General features: G+C 40.4%; 1 protein-coding gene across 1 annotated transcript in view; it reads right to left on the reverse strand.

Moving 5' to 3' along the window:
- Positions 1-21,818, reverse strand: part of LOC127571428 (cohesin subunit SA-1) — a 178,698-nt gene that overhangs the window by 49,897 nt on the left and 106,983 nt on the right. Inside the window, exons 2-3 of the mRNA XM_052017770.1 lie at positions 3,699-3,883; positions 1,531-1,636 (exon numbers count right to left, since the gene is read on the reverse strand). Coding sequence (XP_051873730.1) covers positions 1,531-1,636; positions 3,699-3,727 — 135 coding nt within the window. The 5' untranslated portion in view covers positions 3,728-3,883. The remainder of the gene's footprint in view (positions 1-1,530; positions 1,637-3,698; positions 3,884-21,818) is intronic.

The following is a 21,818-nucleotide window of genomic DNA, read 5'->3' on the forward strand; positions in this document are numbered from 1 at the left end:
AAATCTTTCCCCTCTCACAAACCTCTGACCTCTAGTTCTTGATTCCTCAACCCTGGGGAAAAAAAGACTTGAGTGCATTCACCCTATGTATGCCCCTCATGATTTTATGCACCTCTATAAGATCATCTCTCAGTCTCCCACGCTCCAAGTCCTAACCTGTTCAACCACTCCCTATAACACAGTCCCTCAAGTCCTGGCAACATCCTTGTAAATCTTTTCTGCACTCTTTCCTATATCAGGGCGATTAAAACTGAACACAATACTTCAAGTGCAGCCTCACCAGTCCAATATAACCACACCAGGACCTCTCAACTTTTATCCTCAAACCCCTGACTTCTGACACAAAAGCCTTCTTCACCACCGTCGACCTGTGACTCCACTTTCAATGAATCATGTACTTGTACTCCAAGGTCCCTCTGTTCTGCAACACTCCCCAGGTCCCTGCCATTCACTGAGAAAGTCCAACCTGGATTTGACTTTCCAAAATGCAACACTTCGCACTTATCTGAATTGAACTCCATTTGCCATTCCTCAGCTCACTTACTCAGCTGATTAAGATCCCCCTGTAATTTTTTTTATAACCTTCATATCCACTATACCAGCTATTTTAGTGTCGTCTGCATTTAAAAAATATTTTCCAGACTTTTCCTTTTCTCTAGCTACTTCCCCAATTGTGGATTCTAAATACCTAGTTACTTGCACTAATAGGTCGGTTAAAACTGACCACCTTAAACAGTACAGAAAGGTCACTGCCATCCGAGTCTAAATTTCACAAGGACCATATGAACTATAGTTGTTTAATTCTATGCACCAGGACAGAAATTTCTTAGGGATTTCCAACTTCCTCAGTGAGAAAGGATACCAAGCTAGCAGTAAACCTTGAAATCCAACAATCAGAATATGAACTGAGAACACCACCCAAGCAAATCCAAAATTAGACGATTTCAGGTCCTTGACCCTTCATTAGAACCGAAACATTAACTATTCCTCTTTCCACAGACGCTGCCTGACCTGCTGAGTTTTTCTAGCAATTTTAGTTTTTATTTTAGTTTTCCAGAATCTGCAGTTTTATTTGATTTCCAAAATTATACCAGCTCTTCAAGATTACTAACAATTATAAACACAAACATAGAATGTTAGAATATTCAGCAGGTCATACAGCATCAGTGGGGAGAGAAATTAAATCAACATTTCAGGTCCATTATCAGACTACATACAATCTATTAATGGAGAAATGATACTGCAATGAACCAAGGTGTTAAGGACATATGAATTATTCCATTAAGTAGATAAAATGTGGAAAACAACTGCAATGTAAATACGAAGCAACAAAACAATGAATGCTGACAAATTTAGTGAAGCTTATCAGAAATCTAGTGTACGTAATGCTCTGCCTTTATACAAAACTGCATTATTTTGGTGCTTTAATATTCAGAATCTTCCACTTTGGTCTGAACATGCCATTATGCGGAGTACACTAACACGCTGCTTTTAAAGACACAATAATGTCGATACTTAAAAATTTCATACCGGTGGCCTGCCAGGACCTCGAGCTCTGCGTTTCCGCCCTTTCACTTCTGGGTCATCGAATTCACCAGTGACATCAGAATGAATGGTTGTTTCATTGGTTGACTCCCTGAAAAGATCACAAAATAATTTAAAATTAAAAATACTAATTAACCTTAAAATTATTGTTCAATTGCTTCCGTAATCTCACAAACAACAAAAATCTAAATCATTAGCACCAAGGAATAGGTTTTGTTTTCAGAAAAATAAGCTTTTTGGAATGAAGCACAGATTTATTATACAATGCAGACATTTAAAGCTAAAGAACTACAGCATCCATATTCTGTCTCATGTCTTTTTATGTAGTCATCATACAAAATAAGAATGAGGCTTGAAAATGCCAAACACATTTGGATGATGAGCATAATATTGTAGTTGCCACAGTATTTTAAGTTATCAGATATAAAAATTGCTGCAAGGAATATAAAAAGGGCAAAATACAGCAAATGTTGATTACTTATTCCTAGATGCATCCTGTGCTAAACTTAAGCAAAAATACAATGAAAAAAAACTGCACTTAAGGATTCCACTGTGGAAATGCATAAAAAAAATAATATGGAAAATGGAGCAATAAAGCAAGGAAGGAAACATGATCAAATAATATCAATGCAAGCAATGCTTCCAAGTTTGTTCTGTGCTTACCCTGGCATTAACATAATTTACCTACTTTCAAACATTTTTATTTAAGAATAAACTTTTCATAAATTGCCAGACACAACAATCAATGCACTGAATACATGATAAATGATTTGGATGAATACATTGAAGTATAATTGCTAAGTTTGTTGATGACAAAAAGGCAATAAAGCAAGTTGTGAAAAGGGCAAAATGAAGCTAGATAGGTTAAGTGAGTGAGCAAAGAACTAGCAAATGGAAAATTAAGTGGAAAAATGAGAAACTGCCCATTTTGACAGGATCTTGTTTTCACATTGCAGTGCCCTGAAATAGAGGGGTATCTGGCTACTGTGGTGCATGATTTGCAGAAGGTCACCACACAGATACTACAAGTAATCAGGTAAGCTAACAGAAATTTATGCCTTATTGCTAGGAGAATTGAAAATGAAAATGGGGCACTGGTGAGACCATATCTGGAGTGCTGTGTACAGTATTGGTCTCCTTATTTAAGCAAAGTTGTTAATATGTTGGCACAGGCTAGGCTTGCATCTGCTGAAATTTAGTAAAGTTAGGAGGGACTTGACTGAAACACAAGATCCTGTTGGAGCTTGACAGGGTGGATGTGGAGAGGGTGTTTCTTTGTGTTGGAGAGTCTAGAACTAGGGGTCACTGTTTTCAAATAAGCAATCCCCCATTCAACTCAAATGAGGATTTTTTTTCCTCTCATGGGGGCTGAGAGTCTTTTGAACTTTCTTCCTCAAAGCGCAGTGGAAGAGAACCTTTGAACGTTTTTAAAGCAGAGGTAGATAAGATGCTTCATAATGGATGAAAATTTTTACCACTGGTAAGCCAGAATGTGGAATTGAATTATTAAATGATGATGCAGTCCCAAGGAACCAAGTGCTACTATTTTGTATGCAGAATTATCTTGGTAATTTTCAAAATACCTTCTGGATCAGTGCAAAGTAATCCTGCTTCAGTCAAATAACTAGTCAGACTGTAAATATCTTGTCCAGTATCAGAGTGATTGAACATCAAAACCAACACTTGATAGACCTTGCAAAGTTAAATTGTACTTTGCATTTTACATGCAATACAACAGAACTGATGTATTTGTTTTAAAATATACAGAACAGAAAGTAAATTGCAAAAACACAAGAACAATTCCGTGCACGGGTCAGATTTGTCAGTATATGGATGAAGCCACACATGCCAATTACAAGTACCAATATTAATTTTACAACTGGAATATATCCATTTGTTTTTTGCAATTAATTTTATTGCAATATTTTGGACAGTTGTAAAATTTGAAATATTAATCATGCAACAACAATCTTCAGGAAATTTGAGGTAACGTGTAAAACAAAAATATTGTATGAAGTTTTTTGTTACAGAAAATATTCCAATTCATAATTTTTTCCCCAACTTTCAGGAAACATCAGCCATCCTTTGTTTTCCAAACAGATATTTACAATAACTGTTTCAATGGTCTGAATATCTATGATTTATGTACTTACTGTAACACTGGTATCTCTGGAGTGATCATCTCTTCAGCACCGTTGCTGCACACAAACCTGGGCTAGAGTCCTGAAATTTCTTCCTCTTGTTTTTATGCAATCTTTCAATTAATTTGATTATGTGTAAAGTATTTTCTCCTTCCTTTTCTTGATTGGTCTTTATGAAAGACATATTTGGGCAAATTCTAAAAACAAGTGAGAAGCATTAGAAAACAATACTTGAAAGATTCTCCTTTTCACAATTGCCAAAATTCTCACAGTATATGACAGTTTCTGGAACTTTTAATTTCAGTCTACTCCCATATCTTGAAAATTTAAGAGATGCAGTTCTGCTGAACCAATCTAAATTCTTCATCAACAGATTATCACACAGCAACCCATCCCTCATGGTATTAGAGATATTCCCTTTGTCCTATCCATCCTTTCCCTATTGCCTTTGCAACTTACAGCTAACTTAGGTTCTCTCTTTCCAAGTTCTGATGAAGGGTCTTAGACCTGAAACTTTAACTGTTTATATTGCACTCGGTCATCACAGCACTGAAACAGGCCCATCACCCACGAGGTCCATTCCAGCCATCAAGCATCCATTTACACTAATCATATTTTATTCTTCCCACACTCCCATCATTACCCCCCAGATTTTGACACTCACCTACACACTCAGAGCAATTCAGAGTTGTGAATTACCCCACCAACCCACAAATCTTTGAGATGCGGAAAGAAACTGGAGTACTCAGCGGAAGCCCACGTGGTCACAGGGATAACACACAGACAGAACCAGAGGTCAGGACTGAAGCCAGATCTTTGGAGTTGAGGCAGCAGGCCTACTAGTTGTGCCACTATGCTGACCTGCAAGCAGCATGATCTTTTGTTTCAAGCATTTTCTGCTTTTATTTCTGATTTCTGGGAATCTACAGTTCTTTCTTTGATTTTCCCATCTTGGCCATAAATGCTTTCATGCAGATCAAAATTTTATCTTTGATGACCACAAATTAAAACTGAGATTGATGTAATAATACCAGCTTTGAAGAATAAGGAAAACACTAAAAATGTAACATTCCTTCCCAGATCAATTACTTATAAATAAAATGAGGGAAATTCTAAATCTCAAAATCAGACACATTTTCATTTGTTGATGTATTAATTAAATATTTATGATTAAAATACAACAAAGCAATCTGCTATTCAACTATTTGGGAAATCCTGATGGTTTGGCAACTAGTTCACAAGGGATGTTCCCCATGGCCCCCATTCCTGCACTTTCCTAAACTCATCACAGCCCCTATTCCAGTGCTGCCCTGAAACCCACTGGGGCACTTCTGCACACCCTTTCAACTTAACAGGGTTCAGCGGGGAATTTAGTACAACGCTGTGTAACATCCAAATAAAAAGTGAATTTAAAGTGTATTGGGGCACTAAGAGGGAATAACAATCAAAAGTCTAGAAAATAGAGTCACACTGCACAGAAACAGGGCCTTCAGCCCAACTTGTCCAGAATGACCAACTTGCCCATCTAAGCTAGTCCCATTTCCCCGCATTTGACCCATATCCCTCTAAAACTTTCCTATCCATGTACTTGTCCAACTGTCTTTTAAATGTTGTTAATCTACCTGCCTCAACCACTTCCTCTGACAGCTCAATCCAGATACAGACTACCCTCTGGGTGAAAAAGCTGCCCCTTAGATTCCTATTAAATTTCTCCCCTCTCACCTTAAACCTATGCCCTGCAGTTCTTGATTCCCCACGCTGAGAAAAGAACTGTGTGCATTCACCCTCTCTGAGCCGCTCATGATTTTATACTTATTCTATAAAGTCACCCCTTAGTCTCCTAAACTCCAAGGAATAAAGTGTTAGCCTCCCCTTCAAAAGTAAAAACTATGCAGAGTACATAATCTGTACAGAATAAAAAGCAAGGCTAACAGGTTAAGTGAATCTTGGTTATCAAGGGATATTGAGGCCCTGGTAAAGAAAAAGGAGGAAACACATATCAGGTATAGGCAGTTAGGGTCAAATGAGGTGCTTGAATACAAGCAATGCAAGAGAACACTTGAGAGAAATTAGGAGGGCTAAAAGAGGACACGAGGCTGCTCTGGCAGACAAGGTGAAAGAGAATCTGAAGGGTTTCTATAGCAAGAGCAAAAGGATAGTAAAGGGACAAATTGGTCGTCGTGAAATTCAGTGTGGTCACCTATGCGTGGAGCCGCAAGAGGTGGGGGAAGATCTTAAATGAATTTTTTTTGCATCTGTATTTACTCGAGACACAGACACAGTCTATAGAACTGAGGAAAAAAAAGTGAGGTCATGGACCGTATCCTGATTACGGAAGAGGAGGTGCTTGCTGTCCAGAGGTGAATTAGGGTGGATAAATTCCCAGGACCTGACGAGGCGTTCCCTCGGATCTTGTGGGAGGCTAGTGCAGAAATTGCAGGGGCCCAGGCAGAGATATTTAGAACGTCCTTCGCCACGGGTGAGGTGCCGGAGGACAGCTAATGTTGTTTCGTTGTTTAAGAAAAGCTCTAAGAATAAGCCGGGAAATTATAGGCCAGTGAGCCTGACGTCAGTCATGGGTAAATTACTGGAAGGTATTCTGAGGGACAGGATATAAGTATTTGGATAGACAGGGTCTGATTAGGAAGAGTCAACATGGCTTTGGTTAGACATGACCTGCCATGCACAATCCTATAGAGTTTTTCGAGGAGGTAACCAGGAAGGTCGATCAAGGGAAGGCAGTGGATGTTGTCTACGTGGACTTTAGCAAGGCTTATGACAAAGTCCCGCATGGAAGGCTGGTCCAGAAAATTAAGTCACTTGACATTCAGAATGAAGTAGTTGACTGGATTCAATGTTGGCTTAGTGGGAGAAGCCAGAGAGTGCTAGTAGATGGTTGTTTCTCTGATTGGAGGCCTGTGACCAGTGGTGTACCGCAAGGATCAGTGCTGGGCCCATTGTTGCTTATCATCTATATTAATGTTTTAGATGATAATGTGGTAAACTGGATCAGCAAATTTGCAGCTGATACCAAGATTGGGGGTGCAGTGGACAGTGAGGAAGGCTATCAAAGCTTGCAGTGTGATCTGGACCAGCTGGGAAAATGGGCTGAAAAATAGCAGATGGATTTTAATGCAGGCAAGTTTGAGGTGATGCACTTTGAAAGGGCAAACCAGGGTAAGACTTGCACAATGAATGGTTGGGCACTGAGGTGTGCGGTTGAACAAAGGGACCTGGGAATACAGATCCATGATTCCTTGAAGGTGGCATCAGATACGGTGGAAAAGAGAGCCTTTGGCACACTGGCCTTCATTAATCAGGGCACTGAGTACAGGAGTTGGGATGTTATGTTGAAGTTGTATAAGATGTTGGTGAGGTCAAACTTAGAATATTGTGTGCAGTTCTGGTCACCTACCTACATGAAAGTTATCAATAAGCTTGAAAGAGTGCAGAGAAATTTACAAGGATGTTGCTGGGACTTGAGGACCCGAGTAAAAGGGAAAGGCTGAATAGGTTAGGACTTTATTCCCTGGAGCACAGGAGATTGAGGGGAGATCTTATGGAGACATACAAAGTTATGAGGGGTACAGATAGGGTGAATGCATGCAGGCTTTTTTCCCCTCAGGCTGGGTAAGACTAGAACTTGAGGTCATAGGTTTAGGGTGAAAGGTAAAATATTTAAGGAAAATCTGAGGGGGAGCTACTTCACTCAGGAGGGTGGTGCAAGTGTGGAGTGAGCTGCCAGCGGAAGTGGTGGATGCAGGTTCAACTGTAACATTTAAGAGAAATTTGAATAGGTGCATGGATGAGAGAGGTATGGAGGGCTATGGGCCGGGTGCAAGTGGTTGGGACTGGGCAGAAAATCAGGCCGGCATAGACTGGATGGGCCGAAGGGCCCGTTTATATGCTGTAGTGCTGCAGGCCTCTCCTGATAACCCAGTCCCTTAAATCCTGGCAACATCTCTTCTGTACTCTTTCTAGCTTCTTTCCGATAGCAGGGGAACCAAAACAGGACATAATATTCCAAATGTGGCCTCACCAACATTTTGTGCAACTGCAACATAACATCCCAACTTCTATACTCAATGCCCTAACTGATGAAGGCCAGTGTGCCAAAGGCCTCATACACCACGCTGTCCACCTGTGACTCCACTTTCAGAAAACCATATACTTGTACTCACAAGTCCCTCTGATCTACAGCACTCCCCAAAGCCCTACCATTCACCGTGAAAGTCCTAGCCTGGTTTGACTTATCAAAATGCAATACTTCACACTTATCTGAATTAAACTCCATCTGCCATTCCTCGTCTCACCCAGCTGATCAAGATCCCACTGTAATTCTTGATCATTTTCTTCACTGTCCAAGATACCACTTATTTTCGTGTTATCTGCAAATTACTGACCATGCCTTTGACATTCTCATCCAAATTGTTGGTGTAGATGACAAACAACAAGCCCAGTCCCGACCCAAGGCACATTACCAGTCACAGGCCTCGAGTGAAAAACAACATTCCATCCTTACCTGTTGCTTCCTACCATTAAGTTAATTCTGTATCCAGTGAGCTAACTTTCCCTGGATCCAATGCAATCTAACCTTCCTGAGCTGCCACCATGTGGCAACTTATCAAAGGCTTCACTGAAGTCCATAGAGACTACGTTTACTACCCTGCCCTCATCGACCTTCTTGATTATTTCAGATCCATGAGACATCATCTCCCATGCAAGATCTGGGCTGACCATCCCAAATCAACTCATGTCCTTCCAAATATATGCGTATCTCATCCCACAAGATCCCCTTCAATAACTTACTTAGCACAGATGTTAGGCTTACTGGTCTATAGTTCCCAGAAAATCCAGCAGTCCAGCACCATTGAAGTCCCAAGCATGCAAATTATCAGAGTTTTACCATTCTACACTTGTTATGAAAGTTAACGTCTATTTGTAACATGTATGGCGATATTAAAAGTTGAAATTGAGAAAGAATAAAATGCAATCATCAAAAAAAAATTGAACACCACAGATTTCCCTTAACTGTGAGTCTTTGTATGTTCATATTTCAATTAATAGCTTCAATTTATTTTGGAAGTTCAGCTCATTTTCAAATTGTGCCATTTGAAAATAGACATCCGAGTTTCTTTTGTACTTTGTCCACTTACTGCCCATTTTTGCATAGTTTTAAGTAATCACAGGGGAAAAGAGACACCCACAGGAATAATTCTGTATTGCACACTGTAACATTTGTCTTCATTTCTTTACATTTTCACTTATTCTTAATTTTGAACAATGTTTCCTACTGTATAACCACTAAGTACAGAATCAAATTTCCTTGCAAGACATATATAATGTAACGTGGACTTATCTTAACAACTGGAAATCAGATTAAGATTAATTGAGAACCATTTTCCAACTTTTCAAAACAAAAAAAAAACAGCTTTTACATTACAACTTCCATCCACAAACATCATGCAGAATATCCTTTAATAATGAAAAAGCTCTAAGATGTGTGGATTAGGGAAAAGTTGCAAACTGATCTTGTGGTGTGATCTTTTCCTCATTAATTCGATTTGTATTTTTGTATCGCCACCAGGGGCAGTATTATCCACAAGCTTAAAATGACAAAAGCATTAACCCTCTCAGTTACTTCTTTCAAAAATAATGCTAAAATACTAATTATTCAAAATAGGACAAAAATATTAATAATGTGAATTGTTTACTTTTCATTAGGGCACCATCACAATTAAAAATGTAATTAAGTAAGACTAAGGAAAATTAATACAAAAATAAAGCTAATGTATTAGGTTGTCAATTCTCTTCAATGATCAGGTATTAACAAACCCATCAAAGCCACTGTAATTTCGATAATTAACAAAGCATTTATTTGAACTCTTTGAACATCTATATAATTCTATAGTCTTACAAAAAGTACATAAACTAATTTGCCTGCCACTAGATGGCTGCATTGCAGGTAAGCTGGTGTAAGGTTAGCTGGGATCTAACAGCTGTGATGAACTCAAACATTGCAAAACCACAGCCTGCAGCCTCTAATTTCTGTAAGTTAGACTGGTATGCATATTGTTTCTCAGACACAGTGTGCAGCATGTTACCAGCAGAGGGTTCTGCTGGATAATATGAACAATCTCACTCACAGATCATCAAGATTCAAGTCAGAGCTACAATAGGCAACAAAACTCAACAAAAGGAAATGTGTTAACTCAGAATCTTAGAAATCAGCATTTCTTAGATTAAATCTTTAGACACGCCTTGCTGCCAGACTGGCTTTAATCTCACTTGGAAAACTGGCAGATGCCATTTTGTACTGGTGTGCTTTTCTGGATTTTTTTTTAAGGTTTCCGAATGGTTTGGCATTCTTGCCTGTTCCCTGGACAACAGAAATTCTTAGCTAATTGTTTAACTGACAAGCCTGACAACACAGCTATTAACTGCAGTCAGTCAATTCTTGCCATATCTAGCAAAATAGTTGTCTCACCCAACCCCCAACCTGTTACCAATATGTTCAGAGGACAGAAAAAGTTGATGCAGTATGACATTCTTTATTACAAACTAGATCAATGGCAATGTTCCTTCATATTTTGAACAGAAACAACTCATTTTTGAATTCCTTAAGTGCAAAATAACCGATTATCCATATTTTGCTAGAGATTCCTACCAAATATAGTAATTCCATCCAGAACTGCTGACTTGTACTTCTAATTTTACCATAGTTTCGGACTCTGCACAAGCATGTGGGAACCCAGAAGTCTCATTTCTTAACCGATTGGTGCTGTCACTTACTATGCACAGAAGTTGTGAACTTGTTACTGTAACATACCTTTCCTGGCAGAACTGTGCATGTTTATCTACTGAGTCTCTGCCAGCTTAGATATGGCACAGATTCAAATCATTTCAATGGAGAGGAATGGCTAGGATGGAGATAGGCAAGTTATATTTTTAATGTAATTGAGTTCATTCTGATGTAATGGAGTTAATTCTGTATCCCGAGACAGCAAGAAACTGCAGAGTTGTGGACACAGCTCAGCACATCACAAAAAACAGTCTCCCCCTCCATAGACTCTGTCAATACTTCTCAGTGCCTCGGTAAATCAACCAATATAATCAAGGGCCCCATCCATTCCAGACATTCTCTCTTCTCCTCCATCCCACTGGGCAGAAGATACAAAAGCCTGAAAGCACGTACTACCAGGCTCAAAGACAGCTTGTATCCCACTCTTTTTAGAGTATTGAATAGTCCCCCAGTACAATAAGATGGACTCTTGACCTCTCAATCTACCTCGTTATGGCCTTGCACCTTATTGTCTGCCTGCACTGTACTTTCTCTGTAACAGCAACACTATTCTGCATTGTTATTGCTCTTCCTTTGTACTACCTCAATGTACTGATGTGATGAAATTATCTGTATGGATGGCACGCAAAACAATGTTTTTAAGTTTTTGAATGTTTGTGAATGTCAGACAACCACAGAATTACTTGGCAGCTGTTCAGTCTGAAGGCACAACTTCACTGGCTGTCAAAGTATTCCTGATTGCTGAGCTCCTGGCTCCTTAGGGTCTCACCAATCAGGTTAGGGCCAACTTCTTTGAGAAAGTTTACACTAGTGGACCTGCTCAAAACAACAGCTGGTTTAGTGTACAGAAGCAGTGAACCTCAAGCCCCACTAAGGAAATTATTAGCCATTACTTTAATCCCTCCAAATAGCTCCTCCTTTGACGCTACACTAAGTAGTAATAATAGGACATTTTTCTACATTAAAAATACACTATTAATGCATATAGTTTTTGTCATCAACAAAAGTATGATTCAGACAAATTACAACTTCTCAACTGGAAATAAAAGTACATAGATACACAAAAAAAAATTGTGTTAAGTATGAAGCTGGTATGCAAGATATCCTTAAACCGTATACTATCCAGAAAACAAATATACAAGGTAACACCTCCACCTCAGTCGTTGACCATCTTCACAAAGCTTGCCACTCACAAAATAATTAAAGTGCAGCCAGGCACTGAATTATTGAATTGATGTGTTTCATAGGTGGCATCACGCAACAAAGTGACCAATATCTTGAATGCAGTCCACCAAATAACTATGTCATCAAAACATGTTGATAATGAAAAGGATCCAGTTCAAGCACAGACTTCAGTGGAAATCCATTTGCAGTAATCATCTATTGAAAGCAAACTTCTCTACTTTTGGCCATCATTCATGAAGAGAAAATATCATGGCATTAGAAAAAAGGACCACTGCACTTTAGGTTTTTAGTTAATTATATATGATCAAGAAAGGGTTACAAAGAAGTATTCCTAATTTTCAAGAAAAAATGACAAGATTACTTTTCCTGCATTACATTTCTGTCAAACTCTTGATTACGGAAAACTCCCATAAAGCAGTTTAGTGACCACAATCAATAAAACTAACTGCGACTAGGAAATCTCAAAATCAGCTACACAGAGTCAGCTGATCAACAAGACAGCACAATAGATGCTTCAATCCTGGTTTGAACATGCCAGGTTAGGAAGGGAAACCGCAGCAAACCAAAATTTTGCACTCCTACCTAGGAACACATGACAAAAACAAGCACAAAATACTTGGTATGAACAAGCCAAGCTTAAGTTTTGATTTCCATAATTATGTAACTCACCAATTTTAATTATTGTTCAGACTCAAACGGTCATGGAACATGAAATCAATGGATTTACTAAGGTGAAAGGGAGGAAGGTGAAATAAATTCTAACTTTCAATAGCTTTATGCATCTTTAGATTTTATAACTGTACACTAAAATAATAGAGCAGCTACACAAGACAATTTATGTTCACTCAAACGTGTCACACAAGATGCAAAATGAAAATGTAAATATGCTTTCTATACTTAAGTCATGAACTGAAGATATAAATTACTTCTATTCAACAGGACAAGGAACACTGCTAATGACATTATAACTGAATCTGATGAAGCTCTTCTACACAGAAATGCCATATGAAACACTAAATGCAAGAAAGAGTAACTAAAATTCATACAAAATTCTGAAAGGTCTCAGTGTGGATGTGAGATGTTCATCCAGATTAAGAAATCTATTATTATGAGTCACAGTCTCAAATTAAGGGACAGGCCATTTAGGACTAAAATGAGACATTTGGAATTCTCTTCCCCAGAGGGCTGTGGAGACAAAATAATTGAATGCATAAAAAAAATGGAAAGACTTCTGGATATTGCAGGAATTAACAGATATAGGGACAGAGAATGAAAATGGTGTTGGAGGTAAAAATGAGCCAGGATTTTGTTGAATGCTTGAGAGCAAATAGCCTACTCCTGCTCCTATTTTTTATGTTCTTGAGGTGACTGCAAAATTACAGATCATATGTCAAATATTTAGTCTGAGCACTTAATGTGCAGGCAAACACATGAAAAACTTATACAGCACTTCAACTGTGATTTATCCAAGCACAACAACAATACTACTTAAAATTCATCTTTTTAACAAAAGAAAAGCCTGTAAAATAAATTTCAGCTTCACTAAATTAAAGGGATACCCGCTAAAACAAAATCAAATACTCAAACTCCAATAATCTGCGATCTGACTATTGGGAATCTGATTGGGCATCGAGCTCACAGGTAATGCTTGCTGCACTCCCTTGTGACTCACCATGGCTGAGGTTCCCACGCTCCCTTCGAACTGCTGTGTTTGCTGCAACATTTATCACTCTACTGCGTAACATAAAAAAACTGAATTAAAAGCATGTTGGAACATTATGAATATCCAATAGTCCAGAAAATCTGCTAGTCCAGCACCATAGTCCCAAATGTGCCAGATTAACTGAGTTTTCCTGTAGAATCTAGCCTAAGGATACTTCATCCTATAATTGGTTTATTAACCTTTTTTTAATTTATCCACAAGATACGATCAGATGTGGTACAGAGGGAACCATTCAGTTCATTCCCCTACTCTAGCCCTGCAACCCTTTCAGTGCATCAAATTTCCTTTTGGAATTAATAGTCATCTTGGCTTTCACCATCCATAGAGCCTGGTGGCTCTGATATCATCATGAAGTGCTCCCAGAGGCTGGTCATGGTACACATTAACTCCAGCCTCCCAGACAACCTCGACCCACTGCAATTTGCTTACTGCTGAAACAGGTCTACAGCAGGTACTATCTCCCTGACCCTACACTCATTTCTGGAGCATCTGGACAGTAAAGACACCCATGTTAGACTACTGTTTATTGACTAAAGCTCCACCGTCGATATAACAATTCCAAGCAAACTCATCTCAAAACTCCTGGGACTCAACACCTCCCTTTGCAACTAGATCTTTGACTTCCTGACCAACAGACCATAATCAATAAGGATAGGCAGCAACACCTCCGCCACGATTTTTCTCAACACAGGTGCCTACATTCCCTCTACACTCATGACTGTGTGGCCAGATGCTGCTCTAATTGCATTTACAAGTACGCAGATGATACCACCATAGTGGGCTGTATCTCAAATAACAATGAGTCGGAGTACAGGAAGGAGAAAGAGAGCTTAGTGACATGGTGTCATGACAACAACCTCTCTCTCAATCTCAGCAAAACAAAAGAGCTGGTCATCGAGTTCAGGAAGGGAGGCAGTGCACATGCTCCCATCTATATTGATGGTACTGAGAACGAGGGTTGAGAGCTTTAAGTTCCCAGGAGTGAACATCACCAATGGTCTGTCCTGGTCCAACCACATAGACGCCACAGCCAAGGAAGCTCACCAGCACCTCTACTTTCTCAGGAGACTAAAAAAATTTGGCATGTCCTTGACCCTCACCTATTTTTAATCGATGCACCACAGAAACCATCCTATCCTGATGCATCATGGCTTGGTTCAGCAACTGCTCTGCCTGTGACCAGAAGAAACTGCAGTGTTGTGGATACAGCTCAGCACATCACAGAAACCAGCCTCCCCTCCATAGATTCTGTCAATCCTTCTCAGCACCTCGGTAAAGCAGTCAGCATAATCAAAGACCTCATCCACCCCAGACATTCTCTTTCTCTCCTCTCCCATCGGGCAGAAGATACTAAAGCCTGAAAGCACGTACCACCAGGCTCAAGGAGAGCTTCTACCTCACTACTATAAGACTATTGAACTGTCCCCAGTACGATAAGATGGACTCTTGACCTCACAATCTACCTCATCATGGCCTTGCACCTTATTGTCTACCTGCACTGCATTTTCTCTGTAACACTTTATTCTGCATCCTATTGTTGTTTTACCTTGTACTACCTCAATGCACTATTGTAATGAAATTATCTATATGGGCAGTATGCAAGACAAGTTTTTCATTGTACTTTGGTAGAAGTGACAATAAACTAATTTATCAATTTAGGCAAAAAATTCCAGGTCATTACCACTTGTGCTAAAAAAAATTGTTCTCCACATTTCTCCTGCACCTTTTTCCAAAACTTTGACCCGCGTTTCCGGTCCTTGGAGCTTCAACTAATCCGTCTTCCTCAAATAAACCTGTCAAAATTTTGTGCACATCTATCAAATTTCCTCCAATCTAACCTTGCAGCGAAAATGGCCCTTAAATCATTCTGGTACATCTCTTTACAACCTCTCAAAGAACTTCACACATTTCTGAAAGTGTGACAACCAGAGCAAGATGCAATACTCCAGCTGTGGCCTAGTCGGAGTTTTATAGAGAATTGAGGCAATGCAAAAATCTAGCTCTCTGTTGGACAACAATCTCTGAAATACAGAAAAATATTGGCAGTTTCTAATTTATCATCTTGCATACAGGGGACATGTTCGCAAACTAGAGAACGGCAAACATAACACCTTTATTCAAAAAGGAGTGCAAGGCAATAATGAGGCCAAATGGACTGATCTGTACCTTGGCAACTACAGGTCACTCCATTTGACCTCATTATGGAGAAACTGCTTTGAAATAATATTCAAAGAAAAAGCATCATTTGGAGAAGAATGCATACTGAAGGTACATCATCACAAATTTCTTAAAAGCAAATCATGTTTGACTAACCAGATCATTTTATTTTAAATGGGGTCACAGTGAAAGGTGATTCAGAAAATACAGTGGATATTATTTATATGGATCCTCATGAGGTATTTGATTAATATCCACACAAAGGCTGGTTAAAAAAATTCAGAACCATGGAAAGGTTAGAAGCATGGATATGTAATTGGTTTAAAAGCAGTAAGCAGTTCATTAAGTCCTTGTGATTTGCACTAGATTGGGGCAGGGACTTCCTGTAGATAACAAAAAAATTCAGACACCACTGAGTCCCTCAACTTCCCTCCCAATAATCCCCTAAATGAACATAAATATACCCAATAATATTCTAAGTAATACATCAACACAATTAAAACACTTAAATAACTCAAGAAAAATATTAGCTAACAAATTATACTTCCACTGAAATTTACAAGCAGTGATTGGGTTTTGAAATCACAAGGTGCAGCTGTATAAACAAAGCCTGCTCTCTCTCTCTCTCTCTCTCTCTATTACAACAGCACACAGCAGGGAGCGACTTGACACAAGTGGTCTGAAAACTGATCACCATATTTATACAGACAATGATTAGTTTCTCAATGTGTACAAGTATATGGATATATTTGTAAGAAAAATATCAAGATGGGGCCTGGGGCTAAGCAAGTACATGCAACTGTGGATAGCAATTCAAAAGATAATGAGGATTAAGTGTAGTTGTTAAGAGTTGTTTGCAAACAGGAGGCAGTAGTGATTCCCCAGGGCTCAGTGCTAGATGCATTTCTTTCTAAGTAAATTAATGCAATAGAGAAGGGTGTGCAGACTGATATCTCCCCTGCAGTCAACATGAGTCTTTTAAGATAAACAGCAAGTAGGATGGGAACAGATTTCAAGACAGCTAGTTGAATGGACAAATGGCAGATGATAATACTATGACAGAAGAAATAATGAGAGACATTAGAGACTAAATGCCACAATTCCAAAGGGCAAGCTGGAACAGAGGTACCTCTGCAACATCAATGCAAGTATTTTAAAATGGCAGGGCATACTGCAAGATTGGTTAGTAAAGCATATGGGATCCCAGGATTCATGAGGAGAGAGGGCATGTTGGACCTCTAAAAAGATAAGTGAGGCCACAACTGGAGTATTATGTCCAAATGGGGAAAACTGCAAGGAAAAACAAATCATATGCATAAAATCCCTCACATCTGGAAATGAGATGGGAACAGTCAATCAAAGCTTTCAAAATGAATCTGGATAAACACTTAACAGAAAAATTTTTAGGGTTTGATAAAGAACTGAGTAATGAAATAGATTGCTCTAGCAGGAGAGAATGCAAGTTTGATGGGCTCTTTCTATGCTGCAACAACTGTACTTCAGTTATGGATGGATCAGTGATAGAAGAACATAACCAGATCTAATCCTGTTCTCATCCAACAAAGGCAAAAGAACATGTAAGCTTTGCAATAAAGGTTTCTACACTGCACTCAAGTTTAAGAAACTTGGTATGAAAAGGTTCTTAGCCTTGAATTCAGCTAATACTACACATTGATTAAGCACAAGACCTTTATAATCTGCTTTATTCAGCACATTTAATTCAGTAATGTAATTCAGTAATATTCACCAGATCACAAGACAAGGGAGCAGCAGCAGGCCATTTGGCCCATCGAGTCTGCTCCAAGGAAAAGGGAAAAAAAGAAATGAGAAATGGGGAATGGGGGGGGGGGGGGGAAGAGAAACAAAACAAAAAAAACCTATTCTTATCCCAATTTCTGGCCTTATCCCCATATCCCTTGATACCCTGACTATTTAGATATCTATCTATCTCCTCCTTGAACGGCCCCACTGATCTGGCCTCCACTGCTGTACGTGGCAAGGAGTTCCACAAATTCACCACCCTCTGGCTAAAGAAATTTCTCCTCATCTCTGTTTTGAAACTGTACCCTCTAATTCTAAGATTGTGCCCTCTGGTCCTGGACTCACTCACCAAGGGAAACAGCCTAGCCACATCTACTCTGTCCTTTCCTATCAACATTTTAAATGTCGCTACGAGGTCCCCTCTCATTCTTCCGTACTCCAGTGAGTACAGTCCAAGAGCCGACAAACACTCATCATATGTAAGCCCTTTCATTCCTGGAATCATCCTCGTAAATCTCCTCTGAACCCTCTCCAACGTCAGCACATCCCTCCTAAGATGTGGGGCCCAAAACTGCGCACAGTATTCCAAATGAGGCCTCACTAGTGCCCCGTAGAGCCTCATCAACACTTCCTTACTTTTATACACTATACCTCTCAAAATGAATGCCAACATAGCATTTGCTTTCTTTACCACCGATCCGACCTGGTGGTTGACCTTTAAGGTATCCTGCACGAGTACCCCTAAGTCCCTTTGTACTTCCGTACTTTGAATTTTCTCTCCTTCTAGATAATAATTTGCCTGCTTATTTCTGCTTCCAAAGTGTACAACTGCACATTTCTCAACATTGAATCTCATCTGCCATTTCCTTGACCATTCTCCTAAACTGTCTAGGTCTCTCTGCAACCTTCCTATCTCCTCAATACTCCCTACTCCTCCACCTATCTTGGTGTAATCTGCAAACTTAGCCACGAAACCATTTATTCCATCATCCAAATCATTAATGTACAAGGTAAAAAGGAGCGGCCCCAACACTGACCCCTGCGGCACACCACTAGTAACCGGTAGCCAACCAGAACTAGATCCTTTTATTTCCACTCTTTGCTTCCTGCCAACCAGCCAATGCTCCACCCATTCTGTTATCCTACCTGTAATTCCATGACTTCTCATCTTATTAATCAGTCTCTTGTGAGGCACCTTATTGAAGGCCTTTTGAAAGTCTAAATACACAACATCTACCGCCTCTCCCTTATCCACCCTACCTGTGATTTCTTCAAAAAAAAACTCCAATAGTTTGGTCAGGCAGGATCTTCCCTTCACAAAACCATGTTGGCGAGGACCTATCTTGCCTTGCGCCTCTAGGTATTCCGTAACCCCATCCTTGAGGATAGATTCCAATAACTCCCACCACTGACTTCAGACTAATAGGTCTGTAATTTCCATTATGCTGCCTCCCACCTTTCTTATACAGTGGAACTACATTTGCGACCCTCCAGTCCTCCGGAACCATGCCGGAATCTATCGATTCCTGGAAAATTATCACCAATGTCTCCGCTATCTCTAAAGCCACCCCATTCAGAACCCGGTGATGCACCTCATCCGGTCCGGGAGACTTATCAGTCTTTAGCCCATTTAGTTTTCCTAGCACCGTCTCCCTAGTAATCTTAACTGAACTCAGTTCCATTTCGTCAGACTCCTGACTAACCGGCACATTGCTGATGTCCTCCACGGTGAAGACCGATGCAAAATATTCATTCAATTCCTCTGCCATCTCTCTATCATCCATTATAATATCTCCTGCACCGTTATCAATTGGTCCTATATGAACTCGTGTCTCTTTTACTCATTATGTTTTTAAAAAAACTTAGTATCCTTTCGAATGCTATCCGCCAACTTCCTTTCATAATTCATCTTTTCTTTCCTAATGACCTTCTAAGTTTCTCTCTGCAGGTTTTTAAAAGCTTCCCAGTCTTCTGTTTTCCCACTAATTTTTGCTTCTTTGTACGCTGCCCCTTTTGCTTTTATTTTAGCCTTCACCTCTCTCGTTATCCACATTTGTGCCTTTTTTCCCATTCAAAACCTTTTTTCTTGGAATATATCTATCCTGCATTTTCCTTATTTCTTGTAGAAATTCCTTCCATTTCTCCTCCGCCGTCCCTCCAGCTAGCTTACTCTTCCAATCAATTTGGGCCAACTCTTCTCTCATACCATTGTAATTTCCTTTGTTCCACTGAAATATCAATACACCAGTTATCAGCTTCTCCTTCTCAAACTTGAAACTGAACTCAATTATATTGTGATCACTGGTTCCCAGTGGTTCCTTTACCTTTAGTTCCCTAATCACCTCCGGTTCATTACACAGCACCCAATCCAAAACAGCCGATCCCCTGGTGGGCTCATCAACAAGTTGCTCCAGAGAAACGTCCCTTAGACATTCCACAAACTCACTCTCCTGAGTTCTACCGCCTTGCTGGATTTCCCAGTCCACCTTCATGTTAAAATCCCCCATAATTATCTTCACATTGTCACTGGCACGCCTTTTCTATCTCAAACTGCAACTTATCGTCCACTTCCTGACTGCTATTAGGGGGCCTATATATGACTGCTACTATTGACCTTTTACCCTTGCTATTTCTTAGCTCCACCCATAAGAATTCCACCTCCTCTGACCCAATGTCTTTCCTTTCTATTGATTTTATATCGCTACTAACCATCATGGCCACACCTCCCCCTCTGCCTACCCACCTATCCTTCCTATACACTGTGTACCCCTGGACATTCAGTTCCCAATCACATCCGTCATAAAGCCACGATTCGGTGATTGCCACAATGTCGTATTTATTAACCTGTAGTTGTGCCACTAGGTCATCTACTTTATTCCTAATGCTACGTGCATTTAAATATAGTATTCAGTTGGAGCAAGATTTGGAGCGGGAGCTTTGAAAAGAGAAGAGTCTCTGTGTGTGTGCTTATGAGCTTCACCTTGCAAGAGTCTCCCTTACACATTTACAAACTGTTACTAGTTGATTGGCTAATTAACAGCAGCAAATAAAAGGAAGGTAGCTAAAAGCGGAGCGGCCATTACGGGAGCAGCCCAGGGTTAGAGTGGAACACCTGAGGCTTTGGCTCAAGAGGCTTCGGCGAGAGGAGGCAGAGGCAGAGGCTAAGATATGTCTCTGGTAAGTTTCTTTCTTTCTTTGATTTTTCCTTTAGTGCCAGGTGAGAGTAATTAAGTGGCTCCAGGGTCAGTGGTGTGCTCATCTTGAGACATCTGGGACTTCTGGGAGACCTCCAGTCTCCCTGACAGCTACCTCTGCATGAGGTGCATCCAGCTGCAGCTCCTTACAGATCGTGTTAGGGAACTACAGCTGCAGCTGGATTACCTTTGGCTCCTACCAGAGAACGAGTTCATAGATGAGCTTCAGGGAGGCAGCCACTCCAAAGCTGCAGGATACAGGTTGCTGGTGACTTGAAAAGGAAGGAGAATAGGCAGGGTGCAGAGTACCCCTGTGGCCATTCCCCTCAATAACAGGTATACTGCTTTGGATACTGTTTGGGGGGTGGGGTCAACGACCTACCTGGGGAAAGCTGCGCTGACCTGGTCTCTGGCACTGAGCCTGGTTGTGTGGCACAGAAGGGAAGGGAGGAGAAGAGGAGAGCAGTAGTGACAGAGGATTCAATAGTAAGGCAGGCAGGCAGATTCTGTGGACATGAAAGAGACTCCCGGATGGCATGTTGCCTCCCGGGTGCAAGGTCAGGGATGTCTTGGATCAGGTCCACAGCATTCTGAAGGGGGAGGGCGAACAGCCAGAAGTCAGGGGACATATTGGTACCAATGAAATAGGTAGGAAAAAAGATTAGGTCCTGAAAAAGAATACAGGGAGCCAAGTAGGAAGCAGAAAAGCAGGACCTCAAGGGTAGTAACATCTGGATTGCTGACTGTGCCACGCACCAGTGAGGGTAAGAATGGAATGATTTGGCAGATGAATGTGTGGCTGAGGAGTTGGGACAGGGTTTCACATTTGTGGATCATTGGGATCTCCTCTGGGGAAGGTATGACCTGTACAAAAGGAACGGGTTACACCCGCACTGGAGGGGGACCAATATTCTTGTGGGCAGGTTTGCTAGAGCCCTGGGGAGGGTTTAAACTAGTTTGGCAGGAAGATGGGAACCTGAGTGATAGGTTGGTGCATTTTGTGTACAAGTAGATGCAGTGTGTAGAAAGACTGAGAAAGGATAGGCAGTTGAAAGGGCAAAATTGCAGTCAGCTGGATGGGCTGAAGTGTGTCTACTTTAATGCAAGAAGCATCAGGAACAAGGCTGATGAACTTAGAGCATAGGTAAATACATGGAACTACAACATTGTGGCCATTACAGAGATATGGATGTCACAAGGGCAGGAAAGGCAACTGGATATTCCAGGATTTAGATGTTTCAAAAGGGACAAGGGACAGAGGTAAAAGAGGTGGGGGAGGGACAGACAGTATCACAGCTGTAAAAAGGGAG

This window comes from Pristis pectinata, chromosome 6 (genome assembly GCF_009764475.1).
Source record: "Pristis pectinata isolate sPriPec2 chromosome 6, sPriPec2.1.pri, whole genome shotgun sequence".
NCBI lineage: Eukaryota > Metazoa > Chordata > Chondrichthyes > Rhinopristiformes > Pristidae > Pristis > Pristis pectinata.